The 27,824-nt window shown below is 42.9% G+C and overlaps 2 protein-coding genes across 2 annotated transcripts; one reads left to right on the top strand and one right to left on the bottom strand.

The window, feature by feature from the left end:
- Positions 1-2,542: 2,542 nt before the first annotated feature.
- On the bottom strand, positions 2,543-9,752 carry WDR77 (WD repeat domain 77). Its single transcript, XM_048826816.2, has 10 exons — positions 9,537-9,752; positions 7,914-8,099; positions 6,778-6,919; positions 6,640-6,689; positions 5,847-5,917; positions 4,841-4,895; positions 4,474-4,545; positions 4,246-4,354; positions 3,513-3,581; positions 2,543-2,995 (listed from the first exon to the last, which is right to left on the bottom strand). The coding sequence occupies exons 1-10, from the start codon at positions 9,649-9,651 to the stop codon at positions 2,836-2,838; spliced, it is 1,029 nt and encodes a 342-aa protein (XP_048682773.1). The 5' UTR covers positions 9,652-9,752; the 3' UTR covers positions 2,543-2,835.
- A 129-nt stretch (positions 9,753-9,881) lies between these two features.
- ATP5PB (ATP synthase peripheral stalk-membrane subunit b) lies at positions 9,882-17,651 on the top strand. The gene is made up of 7 exons (XM_048826543.2): positions 9,882-10,020; positions 10,106-10,148; positions 11,497-11,642; positions 12,349-12,512; positions 13,967-14,092; positions 16,212-16,391; positions 17,327-17,651. The coding sequence occupies exons 1-7, from the start codon at positions 9,993-9,995 to the stop codon at positions 17,396-17,398; spliced, it is 759 nt and encodes a 252-aa protein (XP_048682500.2). The 5' UTR covers positions 9,882-9,992; the 3' UTR covers positions 17,399-17,651.
- Positions 17,652-27,824: the final 10,173 nt, after the last annotated feature.

Below are 27,824 nucleotides of genomic sequence, written 5' to 3'. Positions count from 1 at the left end.
AAATCACCTTGCACAGCTGCTGTCTTGACCCATATCTGGATCTGATAGCTGTACTCTGGCAATATTTGTAAAATATGTTCGTTAGCATCAAGGGATATACAAGTGAATTGCCTCACACACCCAACCTGCCAGTCCCCTAAATTACAAGGGCACGATGAGCAAGTTAGATAAAAAGCCATTTTAGAGATGAAAAAATACCATTGTATATTCCCTCTGTTCCTAAATAATTTAGTTAAGCACCTATATAGCACTTTGCATTACCCATACTGTATAAACATACTTTGAATGAAACAGATACCTCTGTACATTTTAACACTATGAAACTGAGTTATCAACATAACTTAGTGCTATAGAATATGAAGCAGTAAGATTTCTGTTAACCAATTACCAGTTCAGTTATCAATGAGCAGACACTCTATTGCATGTAACACGTGCATCCTTAAGGCCACAGAATGTAATCTCCTTTGGGTGAAAAGTACGTATTCCTCCACCACCACAATGAGGCTTAAATCTTAATTGAGCCATTTAGATACTTCCACAGTATAAATAATAAAAAAAAATAAGGGTGGGGCTGAAAGATGAGATATTTCTCTCCTCAAAGTTAGGGCTTATATTCAACTGTCAGAAATCTTAATATGAAAGCACAGCAATATGGGTAGAGAAGACTATGTACAACTTTGTATTAGATATTTTTTTAAACTAGCTCTATAATGGCTTTTTCCAACTGCAATGTCTCATTTCCCATTACGCTGAAATATCCTGATGGAGAAGGCCCTACCAGTTTAATTCATAATGGTCCTGGCAGATACTCATTTACCTAAAAGAAATGGCTCAACTTTCAAAGAAAGAAGATTCTTTCATGCTGCTCTCAACTATGCAATCAAAAGCTCCTCATTAGGTAACCCGAACAGAAATAGACAGCTGCTGCCCCCATGTGGTGTGACGCAGGGAAGCTTAGCATTCAGAATAAACTATTAAAAGTTTGAAGGGGAAGAGCAAAGCATTTGTGCGCTGCTGGCACATTAACAGAAGCACTGAAGACTGATCTGACACCATACAATTTTATAATACCAGTAGAGTCTTAGCAGTCTTCAGACACACACAGCCCCACTGAGCCTGAGCTCAGAATCACCCACCTTTTCATTGTGACTAGTTTCACTTATGCCATGGAAGTTACAAACTGCATTAGTTTCAGCATTTGGTTTTAAAATATCCATGGGTTTTTGACATTTGGAGATTAGTTCCCAGGGGCAGAGAAATGTGATAGTGAACAGCTGTGCCAATCCCACTGCAAAATCTGAGAGAGGTCTTAAGTGAGAGCTCATTAAAAAATACCATAGGATTATAGCAACATATGCATCAGGGCAGCTTTTCAAAACCATACTGTAGTATAAGGGAAACAGCCAGGTTTTAAAAATGTTATGCTGTAAGTTACAAAAATACTACAAGACAAGCAAAACAAATACTAGGAATTTCTGGGGTATGCCCCACTCCCCAGTGCAAAAAGCCACTTAACATAAATAGTACAACAGAAGTCGCCCTTTTATGAAAGGCTACCAGCAGCAGCTGGTCACAGTGACTTTCAGAAGAGAAACAAGTCATTTGAGCTTTCAGAATCTTCACTCTGACTCCAAGCTGCAACAAGGGAGCTCTGCCCCGCAGCTTTCTTCTGCTCTTCAAGTGAGGTATCTGCAAAGCAGGGAAGCTGAAGTTTTGACCCTGGGAAAGCCCAAGGGGGTAACTCGCTGTGGCTTTCAGGCCTCAGTGGAGCCCTGGTCTACACTGGGGGGGGGGAGGGGGGGGGGGAGGAGAGGGGAATCAATCTAAGTTATGCAACTTCAGCTACCTGAATAACGTAGCTGAAGTCGACGTACTTCGATCTACTTACCGCGGTGTCTTCACCAGTGGAGTACTGGAGTCGACAGGAGAGCACTCGATTTATCGTGTCTTGACTAGACACGATAAATCGACCCCTGCTGGATCGATCACTCCGGAGGTAAGTGTAGACATGCCCTTAGTGTCAAACATAATGCAGCCAACTAAACTACCATCATCTTTGATGCAGACACACATCCTGGAGAGCCCAGATCATAGTTCTCCCTAGGTAATACTTCCCCATGAAGGCATTCAAAGGCTGCACTGGACAACTGTGGGAGCGTCACTTGGCATTCCTGCTGAACAGCACAGATCTCCATCTTCTCTCTTATTGACTATCTGAGCATTCAGATGTCCATTCACAGGACAGAAGTATACACTAGCAGATTCCATGCCTGCATACGGGATTCACACGCTCAAGAGGGAAGACAGAGCATCCCTAACTGTGCCGGAGGTTGCATGAATGACTTTCTGTGCTATAAATATTGAATCAAGGTTTCCTGTTCATTTGTCAGGATTAATTTACATCGCTCTTAATCTCATTGTTCCATAATCCCAACTCAGACAAGGCCCCCACAAGACTGCCAGACTTTTTAACTGGCAGGAGCTTCTGTTCTGCTACTTCTGTAAGTGGTTTGATATGCCAAGACAAATAAAAACCAAATCCTTTATGGTTTTATTTATTTATTTTTACCTAATTGCCCACTTCCCTGCAATTCCTTGTGTCTGAAATCAAAATTCTCTGGTGCAACATGTTAAAGCTTTATCACAGGTGAATCTGGACTCTACATCAAGGGGCTGTTTTTGTAATTAGCTCGTGCCTAATGCAAAGTTGCTACAGGACCTGTCTTCTTGGTTGCAAGTCACAAGCTCTGAGACAGGCAATGGGCCATATACATCCCAGGGGCATAACATCTAGAGTTATACCGGGGATAAATCTGGACCAGTGAGTTTATAAAACTAGTCATGTACACTGTTGCTTCCAGCAGCTTCAGTAGTCTGTGTTGGAACTGTGTGGTGTAAAACTTGATGGTCCCATCCAACTGTAGAGAGCAAGGCCTTGTTCAAGGGAGACCACGATAGGCCTCTCACAAAGTCTCGATGAGAGCGACTTCTGAAACTGGGAAAATCAGAAGACATAAAAAGGGATTAGACAGATACAGTGCTAAGGCAACAATATTTTAAGGGCCCCCCCGCCTTACTTTACATTACAAAACGCTACTTAACTGCATCATCATTCCTGGAAAATCCACACACACAGCCAGGCAGTGTTCAGTAACTAACTCCTGCTGATTAATACGCTATAAGCTTCTTTATCATCTTCCCCCTTCTTGACCCCCAAACAGGTGTTCAGTTCAAAAAAGGGACTGAAAGACTCTAGCTTTGCTTTGTTATTCCCCGCAGCCAAGTCCATTCCTATAAATATGTGAGAATGCATCTGATTCATTTCTGCAGTACTACAAAAACAAAACAAAAAACCTGACTTCTTTTACAACAGTATGTCAGTAAGCTTAATATGTTCTTCCCAACTCCTGGAGGGCTATTACTTTTCCTGCCTATAAAACATACTTAATGATCATTTAATAGGAGGCTAAAATTTCAAAATGCACCAAGTATTAATTCCATTTAGTACTTACACCTCTGAAAGGCTGGAGTCAAGAACAGCTACCGAGCAGTCTTCACTAATTGAAGCCAGGAGGGGCGAACTGTAGGGTAAAAGAAAGACTGATGTTAAAACTACCATATATACCTGAAAGCTCAAAAACAAACAACATATGAAACATATGCTTCTTAATGGAGTGAACAAAGACTACCAGGCAATATTATAACCCATATCTGCACAAGTTTCTTTTACCAGTATTTTAGTGTTCTATGCATATCTTATAGATTTCAACCAGAATTAACAGACAACATTCTGTTGCTGCATAAAGGAAAGGAAACACAGTTATAAGATGATTCAAAAGGGCCCAAGTGTTACTGACACGCACTTCCACATCACTCTGGAGTCAAATATACACTGCTAGCCCCAGCCTTAGTGCAGAACAGTATGAACATCTTTCCCCACATGGTTCTTGGTTCAGAGGGTTTTTCCTTTTTTCTTTTTTTTAAAAAACAGGACAGAATTGTTAGGGTGCAATAGATATACAGAGCACTGGCAAGACAGTAGACAGAGCAGCACGGTGAATGGACTTTACACATACATGGGAATCAATGTAAGACACCAATTCCTGTGCACTTCATATCATTTTTACATATTGCCTATTACAAAAGGCTGTAGCCAAGAGTACTTCTAATTGCTTTAATTCTGAGAGCAAACAAGGTCATTCATATCAGCATCTAAACTGCCTCATTCCACCATAATATCAGTACCTGTGTGTAGAAAATGCAAAACCAGTGACAGTTTGGGAGTGCACAGCTGAACTTAGAGCAGAGTCTGGGTTCTTTGTGTCTACAAGAGCAACTGTCCCGTTTTCATCACCTTTAAAAGAACAAAGGAGAACAGGATTATTAGGAAAATCCAACAGAGAACAAAGAGCATTCGATCAGAATGTGTAGTCTGGATAATGACAATCAGCTAGTAGTAAGATAGCTCCTTACCCAACACAAATGTGTCACTTTGCTGTGGATGCCACATAACTGAGGTAGGGAGGTGAGCAGAGGCACTGCAAACTGTCAGGAAAGAAACTATGGTGAGTGTGAAGAGAACTGTGAGCTCAGGTATTCCCAGGTTATTTTAGCACCCTCAGTTGCTGATTGGCTAAGATTTTTTTTTTTTAAAAAACTTGTTGTACTTCTGCGATGCTATTTTATGACTGGTTTCTTTGTGCTTTCATCCTAGCACTATCATTGGCGGAGATAAATTCTATGTGGTAGTAGAACATTACAAACTTAATGAAACATTGCAAATTTATCTCCTCCCCCTCTCCCCCACAAAATTCCATGTATTGTATATCCACAGACTCACCAATTCGAGTAGCTGGTTTGGGGCATCTGGTATCCCACAGTAAAATTCTGTCATCCTACAAATTCAAAGTTAATGGAGAAAAAAAGGTTTTATGAACTCTGCCTCCACATATCACATCAATGAATTAAGCTTTGGACTGGGAATCAGGAGTAGTAATTGCTGTTCTCCCACTCACTCTCTCCACGGGCTTGGATAAATCACGCTGTGCTTTTAGTTCCCCCTCTCTAAAATGGGGGCAGTCACACTTACCTACCACACCAGAGTGGGGATCAGTGTTTCTATAGGATTTCAAAGTATAAGTACTGCTGTATAACTGCTAAGCATTATCAGTTAGAGGCAATATTGTGTATTTGAATCAGAATACTCTGATAACATATTAAACAAATCGGAATCCATTCCAATCTATATGGCAAATTCATAACTGAGAAGCACATAAATATTTTGATTCAGATGATTTCATTCAAGAGGGTTTTCTTTCAAATTGTGACAACTGCTAAAAGCAGAAATTATGTATATTTTCATAACAATATTTTGCAATTGTATAGTGACTTCCCATCCTTAACTATAAGTCCGTCTTTTCCCTCCCACACCCCAGGTTTAAGGTCTCTCTAAACTGAGATTATTTGTATCATGGTAGCTACACCAGTGTACACTCCCAGTATAGATGCAGTGCACCAATGCAGCCTACCCTGATTTCAGACCGGTGCAACCTCTGCACTGCTCTGGTGCTGTAATCTGCAATAAGAGTTTAAACTGGGGTAGATATACCCTCAGTACAGACTGAGGGTTAACAACTACACAGCTAGCCTACAGCATATTTCAATGTAGTCAATACAAATTATCATTGTAAGTTATGGACCAATGAACGTGCCAAACTGGAATGCTTCAAGATGACAAAAAACACGATGTGCTACTTATTGAAAACGTAAATACATGTTTTAACTGCAGAGTTCACAGGCCAAATCAGATTTATACCATAGAGATTTGGAGACAGAGTTGGTTTTACCTCAGCACAGGACAGGAACACTGTGTCCTTACCAGGACAAGAGGCCACACATGTCACTGGGCTGGAATGAGCTATCAAAAGAAAAAAGGATAAAGCTACTGAAGTGTTGGGAATGTGAATCAAGTCTGTATGCGACCTAGCCAAAGAGGGGCACTGGGTGGCTCACTTGCACTGCTTCTACCTGGGCTGTGGCCAGGAGGGAAGTTACACCTCCATCTTCCATCAGCTCTAAATTCACAAAAACTTGTATTATAAAGTAATAAATATAAAATTCTAGGGGAGAAATATTTTCAGCCCAGCACAACTACCGTACAATGGATCCACAGAGAGGAGAACTGTCACTTGTCAGTACGATGTTTGGAGGAAGAAATGAGAGCGAGGGGAATGACACACATCCCTGGAAAGATGTGGGCTAGAAAAATTCTAGGAAGCCTACAAACCTATGGATAATCCCACAAAACAGACAACTTTGTAAATTTTGTTAAATCATAAACACTGTCCATTTGAAATTTATTGTACTGTCATTTTTCCTTGAAAGCTGAGCATCATGAATTATAATCAGGATAAATACAACTGGGGTTAGTGGTAAGAATTCCAAAGTAAATAATTTTGGGTCAAAGATTGTGGTGTGGTCACCAGCCAGGATACTGCATATATATCAGCTCTGTGCATTTTATTAGAGCAGTGTGTGTTTTATTAGACCGAGAACAGCTGGATTTGAAATCCAGACTCCCAAAGCAGCTCCTAGAAGTGAACAGGAGAAGCAAAATCCATAAGTCAATTTGGCACTCACCTCTGTAAGAGTGCAGCACTGTTTGCTGTGGGATGTCCCAAACCTTCACGCTACAAGTAAGAACACAACCAGTTAGGAAGAGCGAGGGATGATTCACTCAAAACAAGAGAGAGAAGCACGAATGCAAAGAAAACTAACCAGAAGTCTTTGCTGCCACTAACCGCCTGAGTGGCATTAGTGAAAACGCTCACTGTTGTCACAATGTCGTCATGCTCATATTTACAAAACTTGTTCACTATTAGAGTTTCGTTCTCATCCAACTCCCAGAGCTCCACAGCACCTAAAGGAGAACAGGGAAAGCCAACCATTTTACCAAGAGGGTCCAACCAAGAAAAAACACAAAAGACCGGGGGAGAAGATGTTCTATTACCAAGAGAACTCATTACCCAGAAGGGCCCTGCGGCGAACCAGATGGGATCTAAATGGAAATACCCCCATAGACAAATCAATTAACAGAGAGAAAGTGCAAGAAAGTTTTCAAAAATGCCACCATGATCATATTAAGAATATTAGGTAGCACTTACAGGGTGGTTTTTATTTTCAAAGCATGTTACAACACATGCAATCAAAAACCTTAACAATGCTTCAATATTATGGTGATGAGTGTCACAGAAAACCCTAAACTACAGAATATGGAACATCCCTCCGAGATAAATTATTATTATTACTCATGTCACCTAGGAGCCCGAGGCATGGCCCAGGACCCCATAATGCCAGGTGCTGTACAAACAGAACAAACAAGACAGTCCCTGTTATTCTTATTTAACAGATGGGAATACGGCACAGAACTGTGACATCACTTCCCTGTGGACTTACAGTTGGGCCAGGAACACGGTTCGGGTGTCTTAATTCCAAATCTGTGTTCAGGCATTGTTTACCAAGGTTCAGAATTGTCACGGTCTCAGCTGAGAGCCCAGGTAAGGGGCTGGAATCCAGCAGTGCAACTCATTTTGCATTGTAGGTCTGTACACATAAATCTGCTTTGTACATGTTCCCCTGTCATTTCAAACATTGGTCAACAACAGTTTGCTCATCTGCATGTCCACAATGTTTGCTTTAAAAAAAAAAAAAAAATTCTGAAACATTTTTAATCCCACAGACACACCCACTTCTGGTCAATACGGACCACTGGGCTGGTTCCCTTCATGTGGTCAACTTCCTTCCATATGGCATCCTAGATAACTCCCTTGAACTGCACCAGGCTAACTACTGATCATGCCCACACATTACGGACAAACTACAGAGGTATAAAAATGCAATCCATTTCAATTTACCAGAATCTGAGGCCACTAGTATTCCTTTATCCGCTACCCATTTCAGATCCGCTACGCCTGCTTCCGTCTGAACCCCAGCAGAGCAAAAACCTTCATTAGGGGCCCGTTTTGGATCCTTAAATACCCAAATGGAACCCACCCAGCAACGTCCACTCAAACTGGAAGCACCCAGGAGAAGAGCTCCATCTGCAAAAGAGATAAAAATGAGAGAGAGAGTTAAATACCACAATTCCTGATATACTGAGCCTATTCGTAAAGCACAATACAGAACTCAGGTTATCTAGGTTAACTAAAGCTTTGTCTTGACTGATAAAGTTTTGGTTTGACTGAGCTAACACATGCTAACTAAGAGCTTATCTACACTTAAAATGCTACAGCGGCACAGGTGCACCAGGTCAGTGAAGACGCTACCTACACTGACCAGAGGGCTTCTCCCACTGGCGTAGGTACTCCACCTTCCAGAGAAGGGGTAGCTAGGTCGATGGGAGAAGTCCCCCATTGAACTAGTACGGTCCACACTGGCTGGCAGGTCAGTTTAACTGTGTCACACGGGAGTGTGGATTTTTCTATTCTATTTCTAAATTCTATGGGGGTATGAATGGTGTCTTTGGGACCTGCACTGAATGAACAGATCTTAGGGGATGGTGCAGCAACGCCCAGTGGTTGCACTGTAGGCAGGTGTGAGAAAACGGTAGAGCCCTGCAAGGTCCCAAGAGACAACCCAGGAGCTCTCTCTCGGGGTGTGAAACTGTTCAGAAGTGCGACCTCAGGAGGGTAACACTTGGCTGCAGGGTATCCCAGGGGCTGTATGATGAGTATCGCTAGGCAGTAGCTGTGATGCACCATGTCCCAGAAGGGAGGGAGAATGTTCGGAATCCCCCAGAACACAGTGTTTGGGATCACCCGGGGAAATTCTGGGGCTCACGTGTGCCAGGGAGAGGATGTGCACTGGAATGGGGGGGTGCAGAACAGTTCGCGTTAGGGGTAGGCGTTAGCCACTGAGGGGCGCAGGCCACGGGCTGGGGACTGAGTGCTGTCCAGGTTCAGGACAGACGAGGTGTCCTGGGGGCACAGCGTGGGGCAATGCTACAGGGGCGCACGGCGAGGGTGCCAAGGGGCAGGGTGCATGGGAAGCACATGCCCCAGGGGGTGCAGGGGTCGTGGGGGGGGAGGTAGGGGATCGGGGGGGCCCCTCCCAGGGGCAATGCTCCAGGGGCACAGGTGCCAAGGGGCAGGGTGCACGGGAAGCACATGCCCCAGGGGGTGCAGGGGGCGCTGGGGGGAGCTGGGCCCTTGCCCCCCCAGGGGCAAAGGGGCAATGCTCCAGGGGCGCAGGTGCCAAGGGGCAAGGTGCACGGGAAGAACGTGCCCCAGGGGGCGCTGGGGGGGATCGGGGGGACGCATCCCAGGGGCAATGCTCCAGGGGGGCAGGTGCCAAGGGGCAGGGTGCACGGGAAGCACGTGCCCCAGGGGGTGCAGGGGGCGTTGGGGGGGATCGGGGGGACGCATCCCAGGGGCAATGCTCCAGGGGGGCAGGTGCCAAGGTGCACGGGAAGCACGTGCCCCAGGGGGCGCTGGGGGGGCCGGAGGGGGCCCACCCCGGGGGCCCGGCGGCGGGGGTACCTGGGCGGTAGTGGGCCCCGTCCAGGTGGCGCTCCATGCAGGCGGGCGCGTTGGGCGGGATGTTCCACTCGGGCCCGCCCGAGGCCCCCCCGTCGGGCTGCTCCGGCTCGTGCATGGCGGCAGTGCGCGACTCCCCCAGGCACGAGCAGACGGACCCCGGCAGCCTCCACGTGCTGCTCCCGGGACACCCCGACTGGGCCCCGCCCCCCGCCACCGCCCTGCCGCTCCTCTCGCGAGACTTGCCCGAGCCCCGAGCCCCGCCCCCCCCGCGCTCCGCGAAATTACAGGCGAATTACGACTCCTCTCGCGATACTTTTACCGCTCTCGCCCTCACCCTCGCGAGATTTGGGGTGTTCCCAAGCTCCTCTCGCGAGGCTTCATTCTCCGCAGCCATCTTGCTGCCGCCGCGGCTGGGGTCACCGGGACGGAGAGGGCAGCGCCGCAGCCGTGCCGACAATGCTGTCCCGCCTGGGCCTGCGCGCCGGTGAGTGGGGCCCGTCCCCGGGGCGGGGGGCGGCTGGGCGCGGGCGGGCCCGGGCCTTGCGCTGATCGCTCTGTGTCCTCCCCAGCTCCGGCGGCGCTGAAGAGCCTGGCTCCCTCCCTCTCCGTGGGGTAAGTGCGGCCCGGGCGAGGCGCCGGGCTTCTGGGCCTGCCCCGGGCGGGGGTGGGGGGGAGGTCAGGACGCCTGGGTTCTCTTCCCCCTCCGGTTGGGTTGCGGTGGGGGGGGGGAAGGTCAGGACTCCTGGGTTCTCTTTCCCCTCCGGTTGGGTTGCGGTGGGGGGCAGTCAGGACTCCTGGGTTCTGTTTCTAGTGGGGTCTGTGGGGAGACGGGGGACTAGGAATTAAGATTCTGGGGGCCTGTTCCTGGGGCTGGGGGTTAGGGTTGCTGGCTGTGCTAGACATGACCTGTACTACCTTGGCATGGAGCTAAAAACTCCGTGACAGTCTCTTCTGTGAATCCCTCTTTAGGTTAGATGAAGCGTTTGCATAAGCAGGCGGTTGTGCTGGTTTAACTCCTATGCCCACTTAATTCAACCAGTGAGTGTATACACTGTTATATCTGTTTAATGGAGTGATGATAATGGCTAGTTCTTATCACACTTTTTGTGAGTAGATCTCCAGGCACTTTATAGAGGGGGTAATTTCCAAACTGGTTATGTTGGTTTAGCTAGCTTCTGCCTAGTACAGATACCAGCAAATACAATATCAGTAGTGTTATTTCAGCTCAAGACTATCAACAAAGTTAGACCAGTTTAAATTGGTATAAAGTAACACATTTAGCTTGAATGGTGCAACTTTGTCAGGCCCTAATATTTGAGCTACCTTCTGGTAGCTATTTGAGTGCTATTATCCACCCTGCTTTGGCAACACTCAGCTAGCTTCTGATCAAACTTTTTAACATGATCAGGGTTCTGGAGGTTGGGATGCTTCTGTTTGTTGGACCATGGGCAAGTCACCTAAATTTTCAGTCTATTTACCTGTTAAATCGTGATAATAGAATTTGCTTCCGTTATGCATCTGGAAGAATAATTTTTTTGTTAAGCATCTTGAGACCCTTCAGTAGAAAATTAAAGGAATGAAAAGTATTCTTGTAGAAGTATAGATTTGCTACAATTTCTCATTTAAGTCCCTGCTGTGAATCTTCAGACAGGATCGTGAAGGTCTTTTTTCTTTTTCCATATACATGCAACCTCTATGTGTGCCCATTTGCTCATGTGAAACTAGGTAAAATCTACCAAATCTATGCAAATAAATAGATGTGTTTACCAAGGGTAAATTTGTATAAGCATTAACCAAAGTCCATTTTGAATGTTTTGTATACAGTTTTGACTTCTACATAACTGAAAATATTTTGGGGCCCTCATATAAGAACAAGTGTCCTACTCTGAAACCTAACTTCATTTGAGACTTCTTTTTTGCAAAGGAATACACTTCACAGAAAATCTGTTTTTACTCATAGTGTATTACATGCGTCTAGACCATTTCACACAGGTCAGCACTGCTTGGCTCCTTTACCACCTCTCCCTGAGAAAGGAGGGCAAGTTCGTCATGGGTTGATCCCGGAGGAATTTTTCCAGTTCCTGTATCCTAAAACAGGAGTCACAGGTTAGTGTGTTGTACCTTTGTGGGTTTGATTTTGATTTCTTGGTGCTGCACACTTGCTATGGCCATCAAGTGAGGCAAAGTGTCTGAAAAGTTTAGGTTTTACTGGTGTGAGTAACTTGACATTGATTTGGGTAATGAATTTGCTTTTGTGGTGGGAAAGAACACACTCTGTTTAGGGTATTGTACTAATTATAGACTTGATTCTGCATGGTGATAAGTTTCCCTCTGAGATACTGAGAACCTTCAACTCTTTTGAAGTCTGGGACTCAAATGGGGGAGTTGATCAGAGGGCACCTTACAGACTTTAGCTTTCAGTAAAGGATAAGTCCGAAGTGTGTGTTATAGGCCTGATTAGCGGAAAAGTTTTTGCAGCTGCTGGCTCACAGTAACTTCCAAACATGGAGGTTAATGCCCTATGCTGAGAGGGCAGCAGAAGTTACCGGTAACATATTAGGCGTTCCATGGTTACTTTCTGGTGATGGAAGTCTTCATATAACAGTATATCTCTGGGAATGGTGTAAGATGGAGTCTGTCTCGTTCTTCTACCGGAGTCATCCTTTTTGTGGAGAAGTGTGACAAGTCCTTCAATATTCCTATGTAACTTAAAATAATTAAAATACCTAGCTCTGCTTTCAGTCAGTTGAACTTGGAATGGATCTGTTTCCAAGTGATGTATTTAAAACAGTATCCTTTTTATCTATTTTAGGGCCCTATGTGCTGGGGACTGGGCTACTGTTCTACCTTCTCTCCAAGGAAATCTATATAGTCAACCATGAAACGATTGCAGGTGCCTGCATAGTGGGAGTCCTCATCTATATAGTTAAAAAATATGGGGGTGATGTAGCAGCTTTTGCTGATAGGCTCAATGAGGTAAGAAAAAAAGAGAACATAATCTAACTTGACACTGATTCTCAATGCAACAATCCCAGGTGTTCAGTTGCTAAAATCAGTTTGGAAATAAACCGTTATTAAGAAGGCAAATTTAAAAAAAATAAAAAAGTTCATCAGTTCTTCTAATATTGAAGAAAAGTAATGGCTTTTTTAATGATAGTTCTCTTTGTACAGTGCAGAAAGCCTACAAAGCACTTTACAATAGGTGTTCTGTGCCAAATAAATCTTACAGGGCACACTTACAGGCAATTTAATTTAAATTCATGGACAGGTTCGATGTAGAATTGTGTACAGTGTGACTGTCTTGCAACTAAGTGTTCTTGCATTTTGACTGATGATCTACTAATCCTGAAGAAATGGATGAAACTCTCATCAGAACAGTACTTCCAGGCCCTGTTGGCTAAGGGAGCCAGAACTTGACTATGTCATGCATGTTTAGAAGCCACCTGTTTGCAAAATGCTTATTTTATGGTATTTTGCCATGGGTGTCACAATCTAAAATTAAAGGGCTGAGGCATAGTATGCATTTATAGTTGGTGTCATGAATCAATATCCATATATGTAGAATTTGAGTAGCATTTTTCAAAAGCAGCTTAATTCCCATTTTCAGCAGTGACTTGGATGCTTGGGGAGCATAAGCCTCTGACTTTCAAACTTACCTGCTTTTTAGCTGGTGTGGGGTTTCTTAGAAATAACAATGTAACCATGTACATGCATTTTGAAGCCAGTGCATTGCAGTCTTTTACATCTACTTCAGAGTGAAATGGAGGAATTTAGTCTGGAAATTAGAGACCTCGTTGCCTCATTCTTCATATTTTGGGGGCATGCTATTTTATTTCTGTACTCTTTTATGTGTGTTCCTTGGTTCTTTTCTGCAAAGGCCTTTTCTATGCTAGAAAGGGTTTGCTTGTATAACTATAGCTTCTTTCTAGTGTAGACAAGGTCTTGGCCTAAATAAACTTGTACTGTAGACCTGATTTACCAGTGCTTTTGTTGATGTCGCTTATTTCAGTTGGGTAATTGGGTATAAGTTCCACTAGTAAAAAGGCTTTTGCCAGAATAAGCTGCATCTACGCTAGGATTGTTTGCAGGTATATCTGTACCGGTCAACCTTTTCCAGTGTACACAAGCCCTTAACAGAAAAGTGCTTGCCTTGTAGCTTATATTGGGTCCCTGATTGAAATAAGCTATACTGACAGAAACTCATCTGTGCTGGTAAAACTGCATTTATGTATGTTTTAAGCGTAGACCAGGCTTAAGCTTTAAACATGGCAGCTTGAATTTCAGTTACTGTTCGTGGCTGCCCCTCTTCACCCTCAGAACTGATAAGTTACAGTTTAAGGAGACAGTGCAGTTTTGAACAATCAGATAAGCGGTTGATCTTTCCCTTTCTTACGTTTCAGTCTGGATTTTAAAGTTCCTTCTTATTTCAGGAGAAAGTTGCCAAAGCTTTAGCTGTGAAAAATGATTCAATCAACCACCTGGAGTCAATAATTGAACAGGAAAAGAAGGAGCAATGGAGGGTTGAAGGCCGCAGTTATCTCTTTGATGCCAAGCGGGTACGTTATTACAAATACAACTTTACAAATATCTTTTTACATGGCCCTCAGAGACACTCAGGATCTGTGGTTATATGTACTTAAGCAGCAAACGTTGACTATCGGTACATTAGGCGTGGCAGGTCACATAGACAATTAAGTTGTATGACATTTCCCATTATAAGACCCTATTTTCAGTTGCACGTAACTTTACCAGAATTATTCAGGCTTTAATTTTTCCATCTTGGGTGTCTGCCCCAGCTTTTTTTTTTTAAATCTTCATTGAAAATGGTTCAGCCATTTCTGAGAATGAAGCTAGGGAAAAATACATTGTTAGAACATTCTGGCGACCTTTCATTTGAGAAGTTCTAGAATCTGCAAGTTATGGAGCAGAGACTTGAAATTTGGCAGTTTGAGGCCTCTGTGTTGAGGGTGTTCCTTTTGCAGTCCATGTTGACCTGCCCAAATTTGGCCAAATTTTAAGCCTTTGAAAGATCACAGTTCACACGTACTCAATAGACATTCCTCAGAGTTTAGCTGCTAAATTTGTCAAAGACTCCATCCATACTGCAGCATAGGGCTAAGCAGGACTTTCCTGTCAATTGCAGCTTTGGGCTGCTGTGGAAGTGTTGGGTCTGAGCACATGAACTGAGAGCAGGGAGACTATCTTGTGCTGTCCTGCTGAGCCCAGGCAGCATGGAGGAGGAAGCTGCCTAATTTGAATGAAGAAGGGACAAGAGCCAGACCTGCAGGTGTGTAGATTGGGATGGAGTATTGATTAGGTAAGAGGGGGAGTGGTGACAGATCAGGTGAGGGACTTGGCACGGGGACAACTAGGACAAGAAGCTGGGAGGAATGGGATACTGAAATGGGATGAGGAACACAGGGAAGATGAGGGGCTGAGGGCCAGGGAATGAACTGGAACTGTCTGGACAAGGAGAATGGGCTAAGAAGCCTGAGGAGTGGGGGAATGAGACTGGAATAAGAGTCTGAGGGGTAAGGAAGAGTGGGACAGGGATGGGCTAAAGAGAATGGGCTAGGAGGGGTCATAGAGGGGCAGGGAACAGTCCGTCGCCTCCTTTCCAGATCTTTGTGAAACCCACTGGCAGAGTGTTTCATCCTCCTCTAGTGTTGGTCCACCTAAAGAGTTCCACCTTCTGCTGTATCTGCCACTGTGGCAGAGGTCTGTATTGTGGATCTAAAGGTTCCAGCCCTGCGGATAACCCATGTGGGTGTCAATGTGACATTTTTTCCAGTTTTTTAAACCTAGGAAATTACACACAACCTATTTTAAAAGAACATGATGATGAGAGCTCCTGTGTAGAGATGGATTAGGCTAGTTTTTTTGCCAAATATTCATCTTGAGTATAAAGACACTCGGTTGAAAAGTCTAAAATGCAGCCCATTTTTTAAAATACTACAGATATTTAAATAGTGGGACTCTCGCTTTTTGACAGGCTATATAGTCTTTGTATATAGTATAGAGTTGGGATTCTAGGGTTCAGTTTCTGTCTCTGAGACCTTGTGAAGTCATTTAACTTTTGTGCCTCCATCTGTGAATGAACACACAGCCAATTTTTGTAAAATACTCTAGGTTCCTTTGAAAGGCAACATGAGAGTGTAGTGATCGAGGGACATCTACCTAGAACACCTCACTGCACATTGGCAATACTAGGAGGGATGAGCTGGAGTGCTGATGAGAAGCGTGGTCGGGAAAGTAACTTAAATACTTTCCAGATGGATTGTATTTTTCTAATGGACAACCAATCCTAAATTCTCAACTACTGAGGGATAATCTTCACTCACTGATATATTTGCTTTCCACAACCAACTCTCTGTATAACTTTTCAGGAGTGATGTATCCAAATACTAGGATGCTAATATCTAAACTGTATTATTAAATGTATTGATCTATATTTATTGCTGATTACATATCTTACGACTTTTAAAACAAACTTTGTATTTATGGATAATCTAAACATTATACCCAGATGTACACACACTCTTTTCTTAACCTGTGTATTATATAATTTTTAACATTAGTGTTAATACAAATTTTAAATCTGAAATAAAAGAATACCAGTGAAGATGGTCAGAAAAGTCATAATAGAAAATTGAAATGCATCTTTTCTCTGACTAGAATAACATTGCTATGCTGCTAGAGACTAACTACCGAGAGAGGCTGCTCACTGTATACAATGAAGTGAAGAAGCGGCTAGACTATCAAATCGCTGTACAGCAACTGACGCGTCGTAAGGAACAAGATCACATGATCAACTGGATAGAGAAAAACGTTGCCCAGAGCATCACCGCTCAACAGGTACTTTTAGTGTCTGAGCTTCTGGCAGTTCACTGTGCCTCCCGTGTCCTAATACAGAACACTGTTTTCCTCACCTATCTGCCATCTCTGGCCAAATATGACTCGTATTTCTTTGGTTTGCTCTTCTCTGGCTGGCTCCCAGAGGGCCCGAGGCACATGCCTACTCTTCTGAGCAACACAAAAATGCTGAGGACTTGCAGCATTTCTTGATTCCATTTGGGTTGTGGTTGCTGGTTGCTTCTGAGAATCCCGCCCAATGACTCCAATTGAGGGAATACCTTCCAGCACAATGGTGGGTTGTGGGTGGGAGGTATGCCCAGGAGGCTGGGGTACTTCCGTGCAGCATCCCTTGATGTAAAGCATAGATGTTTAAATGTGAATTTTTAAGATGACTGGCAACTGCACATTTCCCTTCCTTGGTGCCTCTTCCGTGGTCTGCCTCCACACTGGGAGGTGAAGAAAATGGGTAGACCTAGATATGGAGTTGAAGTGCACTAAATGCGGAGTTCATTTACATAACGCTGTCTTCTCTCCTCCATCAGTTCTGCCTGCGCTTTGGAGGATCCACTCGCTCTTCCCAAAGCTTACTCTTCCTCTAGATAGGTTGGCCTGCCACTTGCCAACATTCTGCAGTCTCCTTTGAATTGTGCAGGCTGACTGTTTTGTAGGATCAGATTTTGATCATCTAGATTGATCATTGCTTGCTAATGCTTGAACATAGACCAATATTTGGATTTCCATCTCCATGACTTTCTTAGGTGGTTGTGCAAAGTATTAATCATACATGAGTTGGAACTAGATCCTTTCTGTACTTGGCTTCAGTATTTACCCAGCAAAATCAGAACATAGCTGGTGTGCACAAATGGTTCGTGCAAATGATTCTTTTCCCTAAATTGTTTCAAGGCCTGTGAAAGTCTATTCGTTTCCTTTTTCAGGAGAAGGAGAGTATTGCCAAGTGCATCTCAGATTTGAAGATATTATCGAAGAGCCCGCAGGCGGCAGTATAATGCACGACATTGAATTCCAGTCAGCTCTGTGTGGCATCTGTGATCTGCTGTTGGAAACTGTACAACTGTAACTCTCAATTAAAATAAGTTCTTTACGCTCCCTGTCTGACTAGCAGCGGTTCCAGAATATGTTTATGGCAGTTAATTCTGACATGTGAACAGGAACCTATGTACTTGTTCCAGTTTGTTTTTATGCAGAAATTAGGATTCTGCAGATGAATAAAAACGTAACTCTTCCTTTGTTAAAGCCAAACAGTTCATGTTTCTTTGTGACTGGCGTTGCCACTGACTCACTATATGTCTAGGCAAGTGACTACTTTTGCCTGTGCCTCAGTTTCCTCCTCTGTAAAATAAGTACATGGGAAAGTGAGGCATGATTCATACTTGTAAAGCATTTTGATATCCTTGAGTAGTATGAACAAACAGTGTTTACACTAGATATACATTTGGGTTATGGCCTAACCATTACACAGACAGCAATGGCTTATTTGCTCCCGGGTGGGGAGAGGGAAGGAGAGAGGCACTATGCAGAGTATGTTATACTCCACTTGCTCTGGAGTGTGGGTAGTTTCCCCCCCTCCCTCTTTTTTCCACCCAGCTGTCCTATATTTCTCACCCTATGTGCTTTTTGGGGGGAAAAAAAAACAAAAAACTTGATGGGTATTTTCGCACATTAGGTTTTCTGATCTCTGCCTTGCAACCATAAGCAGTATTTCTGTATATGATAAGAAGTCTGTTACGTGGCTCACCTTGCAAGCAGAAGTTCCCACGATGAAGCCCTGCTGGCGGACCGTAGATCATATTTCACAGTGCTAAACTGAAATTTTATGACGCCTCTTACTCAATGAAAGAGGGGCTGCTCTTCCTTTGTTTTTGTGGGGCGAGAGAAAGGTCCCTGGAGTCTGTGAATGAAATGAATGCTTAGTGTGTTGGGTGTGTGTGTGGTTTCTTTAAACAAAGCCTCAACCTCTGTCTGTCTAACTTTCCTGTGGATCTTGTTAAAGACTAATGCTCTCAATTGTGCATTTCTAGCATGGTACCCCTGTTTTCTGGATGAATAGATGGCTCCCTCCCACAATCTATCCCACAAGCAGGGATGTGATTATGCTCCCTACAGTATGATACAGTTGCCTTTAGAAATTACCAGTGGCTCTGAGAGGGCTAAAGCCATCTTCCAACTCTGCACACTGTCTACCACTTGTCTCCTCCAAAGCACATACCCCTTTGACTTTCTGTTAGCAAACTGAAAAATCAGAATTGTCAGTGTCACTTTCCTCTGTACTCGTGCCATATAAATCTCTCTGGATTCTACATGCCCACACTAACTACTGTCCCAATTTGCAGTGTCTCAACAATGAAAAGTGAGCTAAGATTGGGCCAGCTACTAGTCCACAGGGGAGGAAGTTGGGAGCAGGAAGTAGCACTGAAGGCAGCTATGAACCTGACTTGCTATATATGTGTTTTGGGACAGATTATTGCAGGGAAATAAAGCAGAGAAGAAAATAGTTGCTAATCTGCTAAACCAGTTTCTTAAAACTCAAGGAAGTGCAATTTCCTTCCATCTGTGGTTCCAAGCTGAATTAGTTTTGTTCTTCCCCCCCCCCCCCCCCCTTCCTGCGTATGTTCTGTAATGGAGCTGACATTTGTTATGTGTCCTCAACTTCATTGAATTGTTACCCATCTACCTACTTTACCTCTAGCAACAATAGTCAGTTCTGTAGTGAGAGGAGTTTAAGGTAAAAGGCACTTTGCAAACAGGAATTAAATAGCTTATATTTCCAAACAACTGGAGACCACTACCCTCATTCCATCTTACTTTCTATCCATTGTACTCGAACAGCAGGCACAGAATTCATAACTGAACAGTGGTGACATAAGCCTAACATTTAGGCTTTTTGTTAATAAACATTTCTACTAATCCTACCCATTCAAAAAAATCAATTCAATGTGAAAATAGTTTTATTGGGATATAAACAGTTCCTGAGCAGAGTGAGAATCCAAGCACGACAGTAACGTGCCAAGTGTTGACTAAGGACAGGTAAATCACTTGGCTTACATTTGAACCCACTCAGTCATCTTGACTCAAATGTTATTGAGTGTGTGTTCCACTTACTGGAGATTTGAAAAAGGAGCAAGTAGAGGAAGAATTCTAATTTAAAACAAAAATAGAGAGCCTTCCATTGATTGTCTGATCTTTTCAGGGGTGGAGGTCTATTCCTCATACAAGCCCTAACTGAGCAAAACACTTAAATATGAGTAATCTCATCGTTATTCAGCAATGCACATTACTTTGGTAAGTAATTTATTCACAAGTTACTTCCCATTGAAATAATAAGATTATTGTGTTTAAATGCTGTGCTGAAAAGGTATGAGATAATTTAACACAAGGGGAAAAAAACTTTAGTTTTTTTTAAACATGGTGATTCAATTTAAAAAAAAAAAATAGAACCAATCATAAAGATTTCAAAAATTCAAAATGTCAACCAAAATTTTGACTGGCTTTGTTAAAAACAAAGCTTTAACTTCAGAGGAGAAAAAAAATATTCAAGAGATTTGCAAAACCAAAACATTCTCTTGTGTTCATTCTCCCTTAATAAGTACATCAGAATTTTGACACCTGATTTCAAAATACTTGTTTGCCTAAAAATGGGTATTGTTTACATGAAAAAAATGGGTGATTTCCTGTGTGACAAAATCTGATATTACTGAATTTCCTAATGCATGCAAGAAAAGATCCTGTCTAGCCCAAGACCGGAGATCTTTCAACATCTGAACGGATGTAGATATGTTGAATTACCTCTGAAAGCTGTTACTGGTCTGCTTTGAGAAAGGGGAAAATCAAGTTGTTTTTGCAGCTGCTAAGGCTTTGGAACATTTTCCTGGCGTCCAGTGCGCAACAATTTCATAGAAGGAGGTAAGATGTAGTTATTTCATTTATCTTAATTAAAAACATTTTTACTGGTAAAGAATAAATCAGTCATATTTATTGTCAAATCTGGTCATTTTCAGATCGTGTCCTGAGATTTAAAAAATACCTTTTCCTCTTTGTTGATGTGTGAAAGACCCACACAAACAATAGAGGACTAACTGATTATACGCGGGAACATCAAGCGCTGTCAAATGCACAACATAAACTGAAAAGAGAATTTTTTCCTAACCTCTTTCAGTTATATTCATAGCTGCTGCAGATACAAATTTTCATGCAGAAGTGTGGGTTTTACATTGGCTGTTTCTCTTTCAGATTGAAACAGAATTTACTTTAGTCAGTGTCTTTAACAGTAGATAGACTGTGTGTTTATAAGTATGGAAAAATATTCCGAGTATGGCCTAGTAGAACATTTCAGGGTGCAGTGCTGACCAGTGAGGGGCTGTCACCCCTGCCCTGCAACCTTGAGTGCCTCACAATGCTTTGCTGTTGTAGCATCCAACTTAGGTTCCTCAGAAGCACGCTGTCAGCATGCAGGTTACTTCCTGAGTGTCTGTGTAAAGTCACCATGCTGGTCCAGCAGTTCTGACACCAGCAGCCTGACAGCAACACACCTGCCCACGCTATGGCTTCCAGCAGCCTTCATTACTATTTGCAGGGTGACAACAACACACTCCAGTCCCGGATTTTCCTTTAAAATGTGTGTTCTGCACTATTCAGCCCTCTCCTGGACAGTCCAGACATACTAGGTCTGTTGCCCCTCTAATAGGATCAATACACAACAGCTTGCCACCTTAAATGGAGTTACCCAAACAATTCACAACACTGGATTATTTTGATTAAAGAACAAAACTAGTTTTTAAGTGAGTTACAAGTAATGTATTAAAGTCAGAAATGGATATAGGAAAAATAAAGATAAAATGCTTTCTAACCTAAATAAACTAGACTTGGTTCAAAGTGAAGTCCCTTACCACAGGTTTCTGGTAAGATTGCTGACCAAACTCTCAGGCTAGGGCCTGCTCCCAAAGTGTAATGGCTGTTTATTTCATCTTGGGTGAAAAGAGAGAGATGGGTAGGGAGAGATAAGTGGGGGTTTGCCCCTCATTTTCATAGTTCAGTCACTCTTAAAAGCATTTTCCTGAATGTGACCCCTAGTTAAAGTTCATTCCAGCCGAGAGCAAGGAAACATGGAGTCTGCTGGAGGAAGGAGGCTTCAGGCTGTTTCTTTTCACCTGTGTATGCTGAAATTCAGATTTTCTTTGTCCTCTTTCTTCCTCCTCTTGCTGTCTGAGGACTCTGTTTACAGTGAAATGGAGGTAAACAGACATTCCTTTGTTTAAGCCAGGCCTGCTTCACCAGTTCTACCTGAGGGGGCTATGTGTGTTTGAACATGTCCCTTTAACATCATACAGGGGGTTTTTCATAACTTTTCACATAATGTTGCTCCATCCATTTCACCATGGTATTATTCATCAGTGAGTTATTAGTTTTTAAAAGGATACCTCACAAGGTGTATTTTGTACAAAGATGATTACAATAGTCTGCAGGGTGTGAATACAGGGGTGCATTCGGTCACACCTAGAGGTGGAGTGAGATACTGGTTGCCATGACTCCTAGGTTTTGTTGCTGTTTCTGCTACTGACTTGCTGCCCATTTTGTTTGGACAAGTTATTTATTCTCTCTGTTTGCTACACCTCACACACACTCTAAAATGTGGCAAAAAGAAAAGGAGTACTTGTGGCACCTTAGAGACTAACCAATTTATTTGAGCATGAGCTTTCGTGAGCTACAGCTCACTTCATCAGATGTTTACCGTGGAAACTGCAGCAGACTTTATATACACACAGAGAATATGAAACAATACCTCCTCCCACCCCACTGTCCTGCTGGTAATAGCTTATCTAAAGTGATCAACAGGTGGGCCATTTCCAGCACAAATCCAGGTTTTCTCACCCTCCACCCCCCACACAAATTCACTCTCCTGCTGGTGCTAGCCCATCCAAAGTGACAACTCTTTACATAATCAAGTAGGGCTATTTCCTGCATAGATCAAGGTTTTCTCACATCCCCCCCACCCCCATACACACACAAACTCACTCTCCTGCTGGTAATAGCTCATCTAAACTGACCACTCTCCAAGTTTAAATCCAAGTTAAACCAGAACATCTGGGGGGGGGGGTAGGAAAAAACAAGAAGAAACAGGCTACCTTGCATAATGACTTAATGACACCTACAAGATCTCTGTAAAGCTTTCTTACAACTACAATACCCACCTGCAGAAGTAAAGAAACAGATTGATAGAGCCAGAAGAGTTCCCAGAAGTTACCTACTACAGGACAGGCCTAACAAAGAAAATAACAGAACGCCACTAGCCGTCACCTTCAGCCCCCAACTAAAACCCCTCCAACGCATTATTAAGGATCTACAACCTATCCTAAAGGATGACCCAACACTCTCACAAGTCTTGGGAGACAGGCCAGTCCTTGCCTACAGACAGCCCCGCAACCTGAAGCAAATACTCACCAACAACCACATACCACACAACAGAACCACTAACCCAGGAACTTATCCTTGCAACAAAGCCCGTTGCCAATTGTGCCCACATATCTATTCAGGGGACACCATCACAGGGCCTAATAACATCAGCCACACTATCAGAGGCTCGTTCACCTGCACATCCACCAATGTGATATATGCCATCATGTGCCAGCAATGCCCCTCTGCCATGTACATTGGTCAAACTGGACAGTCTCTACGTAAAAGAATAAATGGACACAAATCAGATGTCAAGAATTATAACATTCATAAACCAGTCGGAGAACACTTCAATCTCTGTGGTCACGCAATCGCAGACATGAAGGTCGCTATCTTAAAACAAAAAAACTTCAAATCCAGACTCCAGCGAGAAACTGCTGAATTGGAATTCATTTGCAAATTGGATACTATTAATTTAGGCTTAAATAGAGACTGGGAGTGGCTAAGTCATTATGCAAGGTAGCCTGTTTCTTCTTGTTTTTTCCTACCCCCCCCCCCCCCCAGATGTTCTGGTTTAACTTGGATTTAAACTTGGAGAGTGGTCAGTTTAGATGAGCTATTACCAGCAGGAGAGTGAGTTTGTGTGTGTATGGGGGTGGGGGGGATGTGAGAAAACCTTGATCTATGCAGGAAATAGCCCTACTTGATTATGTAAAGAGTTGTCACTTTGGATGGGCTAGCACCAGCAGGAGAGTGAATTTGTGTGGGGGGTGGAGGGTGAGAAAACCTGGATTTGTGCTGGAAATGGCCCACCTGTTGATCACTTTAGATAAGCTATTACCAGCAGGACAGTGGGGTGGGAGGAGGTATTGTTTCATATTCTCTGTGTGTATATAAAGTCTGCTGCAGTTTCCACGGTAAACATCTGATGAAGTGAGCTGTAGCTCACGAAAGCTCATGCTCAAATAAATTGGTTAGTCTCTAAGGTGCCACAAGTACTCCTTTTCTTTTTGCGAATACAGACTAACACGGCTGTTCCTCTGAAATCTAAAATGTGGATAATACTTTCTTAGCTCGCAGGTATGTCGTGAGGCTTAATCCATTGCAGTTTAAGCATTTTGAGCTCCTTGGATGAAAGCCTCCAGAGAAGTACAAATTAGAGTAGACCCAGAATTTGGGTTTCCAGTACAAACTATTAATACTAGTAATTAATAATGACCCGGAGACACCTGTCCTCCATGAATCAGACCAGGACTTTAGAACACATTGAGACACAATCTAATGATCTTAGAAATCAGAGACTCGGCCCAAAATCTACAATGTTTTCTAAACAGTATATACATACTTTTTATCCTTAGTTACCAGAGGAAGAGAGAATGGGAAGTTCGTCCTCGAAAAACAATCATAAATCACATCCAGGTAATTGCATCTTGCACAGGGGTATGACATTACACTCCGTATTCTTTATGAAAATATGTTTCTGTTATGGGTATGACAAAACTGAAATGCAAGATGGCTCACGTAAGATATCCTTGGAAAGGTTGTGATTTACTGAATGTGATTATCCAATTTGTATGCATGTATCATTTCTGTATCTGAAGTTCAGATTATGGACTATGTAACAATTACAACTGAGTGTGTATTGGGAAGACACCCACCAGACAACAGGCCATCAGATTTGATGGGCCATTAGGAAGAAACAAGAAGACTGTGAAGATACTAATCTCTCTCCTTCCTGGGAGGGGTCCTGGGACTAGCTGTGACACTACTAGGTCCGGTGGTCTTGTCACCTGATATTAAACATTGTCCTGGACTTCTTGTAACTTTCCATTAAAAGGAGAAGGGGGTCAAGTTTGGGAAACAAAAGATTCCTGCCTTATGTAAATCTTATTTAAGGGTGGGGAGGATGGCAAATGGGACTCTCCTCCGTGGCCTACCCAAGAAGAAAGACTGCTAAAAGTTCCTGAAGGGACAAAGAAACCAACCTGCAGGGAAAGTCAGGGGTGAGTCCAGACTGAGACGGGTCCAATCCGTAAGAAAAATAACTGGAACTCTGAGTGAAATGCAACCCTGCCTCCTGCCTAGATTCAACATATCTTATTATATCCAATGAGAAACTACATTTTGTAACCTGTTTCTTTAGTGAATCAAGCTTAGTTTGCGTGTTTTATTTTATTTGCTTAGTAGTCTGCTTTGTTCTGTTTGCTATCTCTTCAACCACTTAAAATCTGCTTTTACAGTAAATAAAATTTGTTTTGTTTATTAAACCCAGTTTATGTAATTTCTAACTTGGGGGGGCAAGAAGTCATGCATATTTCTCTTCACATTGAGACAGAGGGTGAAATTTTATGAGTTTGCGCTGTGCAGATTTTTGTATACAGCGTAAAACAATACGTGAGTGCTGGGTGAGCCTTCTCTCACAGAGCTGATTTCAGTCTGTGTCTGCAGCTGGTTGTGGCCGTACCTGTGTTTATGTGCTGCAAGAGGCCGGAGAGCCTAATACAGCAACACAGGGAGAGGGAATCCAGGCTGGTGGAGCAGGAGAGGCTCACTAAAACCACAGTATATCAGGTGACATCCTGGACAGGGGGTCCAACCCATCACAGGGAGGAAAAACCAAATTCTGTTCTCAGTTACACTGGGGTAATCCCAAGACTTCAACAGAGCTGCATTAGTGTAATTGGTAATAATATTTGGGCCACTAGACCAGTACATCATCTCACTTCTCTCTGTGAGACATTTTTGAGCAGCAGTAATAGTGTAGCCGTGTAATTCTCACAGAACATGATTTACCATAGCCCAGCTTTCATCCACAGGCATTTGATCCTTCTCATTCTAATTAGTAATCATAAAAAGAAGATTTTAAAGAACGTTCTCACACCAATGTACGTTAATAGCTCCCTTGTGGGTCATGGGCCTCTGGACAGAACAGATCCCAATACTGGAAACACTGCTGCAGAAAGAAACTTATTTTAAGAAACAGATAACATGTTGTAATGCTCTTTGTATTCCCTTCTAGCAGCACCATCATCACCTGCCGCCCCCACCAGCACTGCCAGCACCAGTTCCAGCACAATTACTGTAGTCACGATTACAAGAGACAAGAGCATATTTGATAAGTAAACAAGAACTATTTTTGTGGGTTAATTGTCATGATGGCAAGAGATCGTTCACGGACTCCAAGGAGAGTTGTTATGGGCAGTGACTTCAATTTTTCTAATTGTAAAGGGTTGCTCGGAATTTGCTACAGAATCTGTATATTTATATTGCTGATAAACAACATGTATTCATCATCAGCCCTTAATGCAATTCTAATGAAAACAACATAACCAATAAGTCATAAAGAGCTTGAAGTAAGTGCTACATCAGATTCCAAAAGAGATGTTTTTAAATTAATAACTCTCTGATACATTCACCACCACATTTTGATTTAAATGAGATAATAGAACAATGTAAGTTGACAGACTGATGTGATATGCTCAGTGGTGATGCTGGGATACACTGTTTAGCTTTTCAAAATTTCATGGAAATGAAAATGTCAGGCCAAATTCTATGCCCATTTACACTGTTGTAAATCAGGAGTGACTTCATTGACTATAGCAGAGTAACTCCTTATTTACACTGGAGCAAATGAGAGTGGATTCTTGTCATCCGTAAGTGTACAATGAACAGAAATATACCTCATGACTCCTTCAGAGATATAAACTGTTAGTAAAAACACCCATTACTGTTTCCCCCCCCAGAGATTTTCTCCAGTCACAAGAGACGCAGCTTGCAAACTGTAATATATTTCTTACAGTGTGTGAATTGGATAATCTGCCTCCAGTAGATTAATGCCTTCAGTGAATATCCCTGTGGTCCGGCGGTTGTATATATTTGAATTTAAATCTGAAGTGAGAGGATATTTTTCTTTTTTTTGTGTGTGTGTTTGCCTCACAGACTTACCTTTTTCATCAGATTTATGTTCATTTTCTGAATGCAGCATTTTTACGTTTTTGAAACTCAGGCTCTGTAATGGGTGTGAAAAGCCAAAACATTTTAAAATATACACTGAGGTCCTCATCCTGCTCCACTTCAAGACATTAACTTCAATGGGAGATAGGTTTTATGGTCTCCAGTACAGTGCTTTCCAATTACCAGGCCAGGCTCAGTCCTGGTGTAAGTAGGTGCAATTCCACTGAGATCAGTGAAGTTACATCAGGGCTGAATCCGGTCTGTTTAGATCAAGTCTCTTTCTGTTACTTAGAATTAAATATGTTACTGATCTTGTTACCCATATTTATTCCTGTGAATGTGAGGGTCCATAGTGCAGCTTGCATAACCTGTGGTAATGCTTTTCATGCCAATAACAATATCTGAATGACACACTTATTAGTTGCAAACATCTCATATTATCACACAGATTTTTTTAGGTTCTTTCTTCCCTCTCATTTGGAATTTTGGCCCACTAAATAGCAGCTCTCTGTAGACATGTGATTTTGCTATCCAATAACATCTATCTATCTCTATTAACTCAGCTCAAATTCAGTGCATCGGGCATGGTTCCGGAAGTTTTGGTAACATTAGTGTTTGAACTCAGCATAGAGCCCTGAGGTGCTGAGATAGTATTGGCCAGTGTGGTAGCCAGGACAGAGAGCAGGAAAGGGAAGAGCTGTTTGTTTCTGACCCACTGTATTCTGTGCACTAACAGCCCTGAGTTCCTCTACATACTGGTGGCCTGTATCTCTGCTGTCCTGTTGACCATACTGGTATTTACAATCGTCTGCTTTATCAGGAAAAGGAAAGGTAAGGGATGTGCAATGAAGAATAATGCTTGCAGGATATTGGACTGCTGTAGCTTGTGGCAGAGGACAGCTGGTTACCATGGGCCAGGTTCTCAAAGGTATTTAGGCACCTAACTCACATTGAGATCAACTGGATTTAGATGCCTAAATGCCTTTTAGCATCTAGGACCGAGGATCTCAGATGTTCCACATTCAAATGTGGTTGCTGCGGGTGCAGGTTTTTCATTGAGGAAGTGATGGT

The sequence above is a fragment of the Caretta caretta genome, chromosome 21, assembly GCF_965140235.1.
Source record: "Caretta caretta isolate rCarCar2 chromosome 21, rCarCar1.hap1, whole genome shotgun sequence".
In the NCBI taxonomy this organism is placed as follows: Eukaryota; Metazoa; Chordata; order Testudines; family Cheloniidae; genus Caretta; species Caretta caretta.
This window is presented reverse-complemented; position numbering and strand designations above follow the sequence as displayed.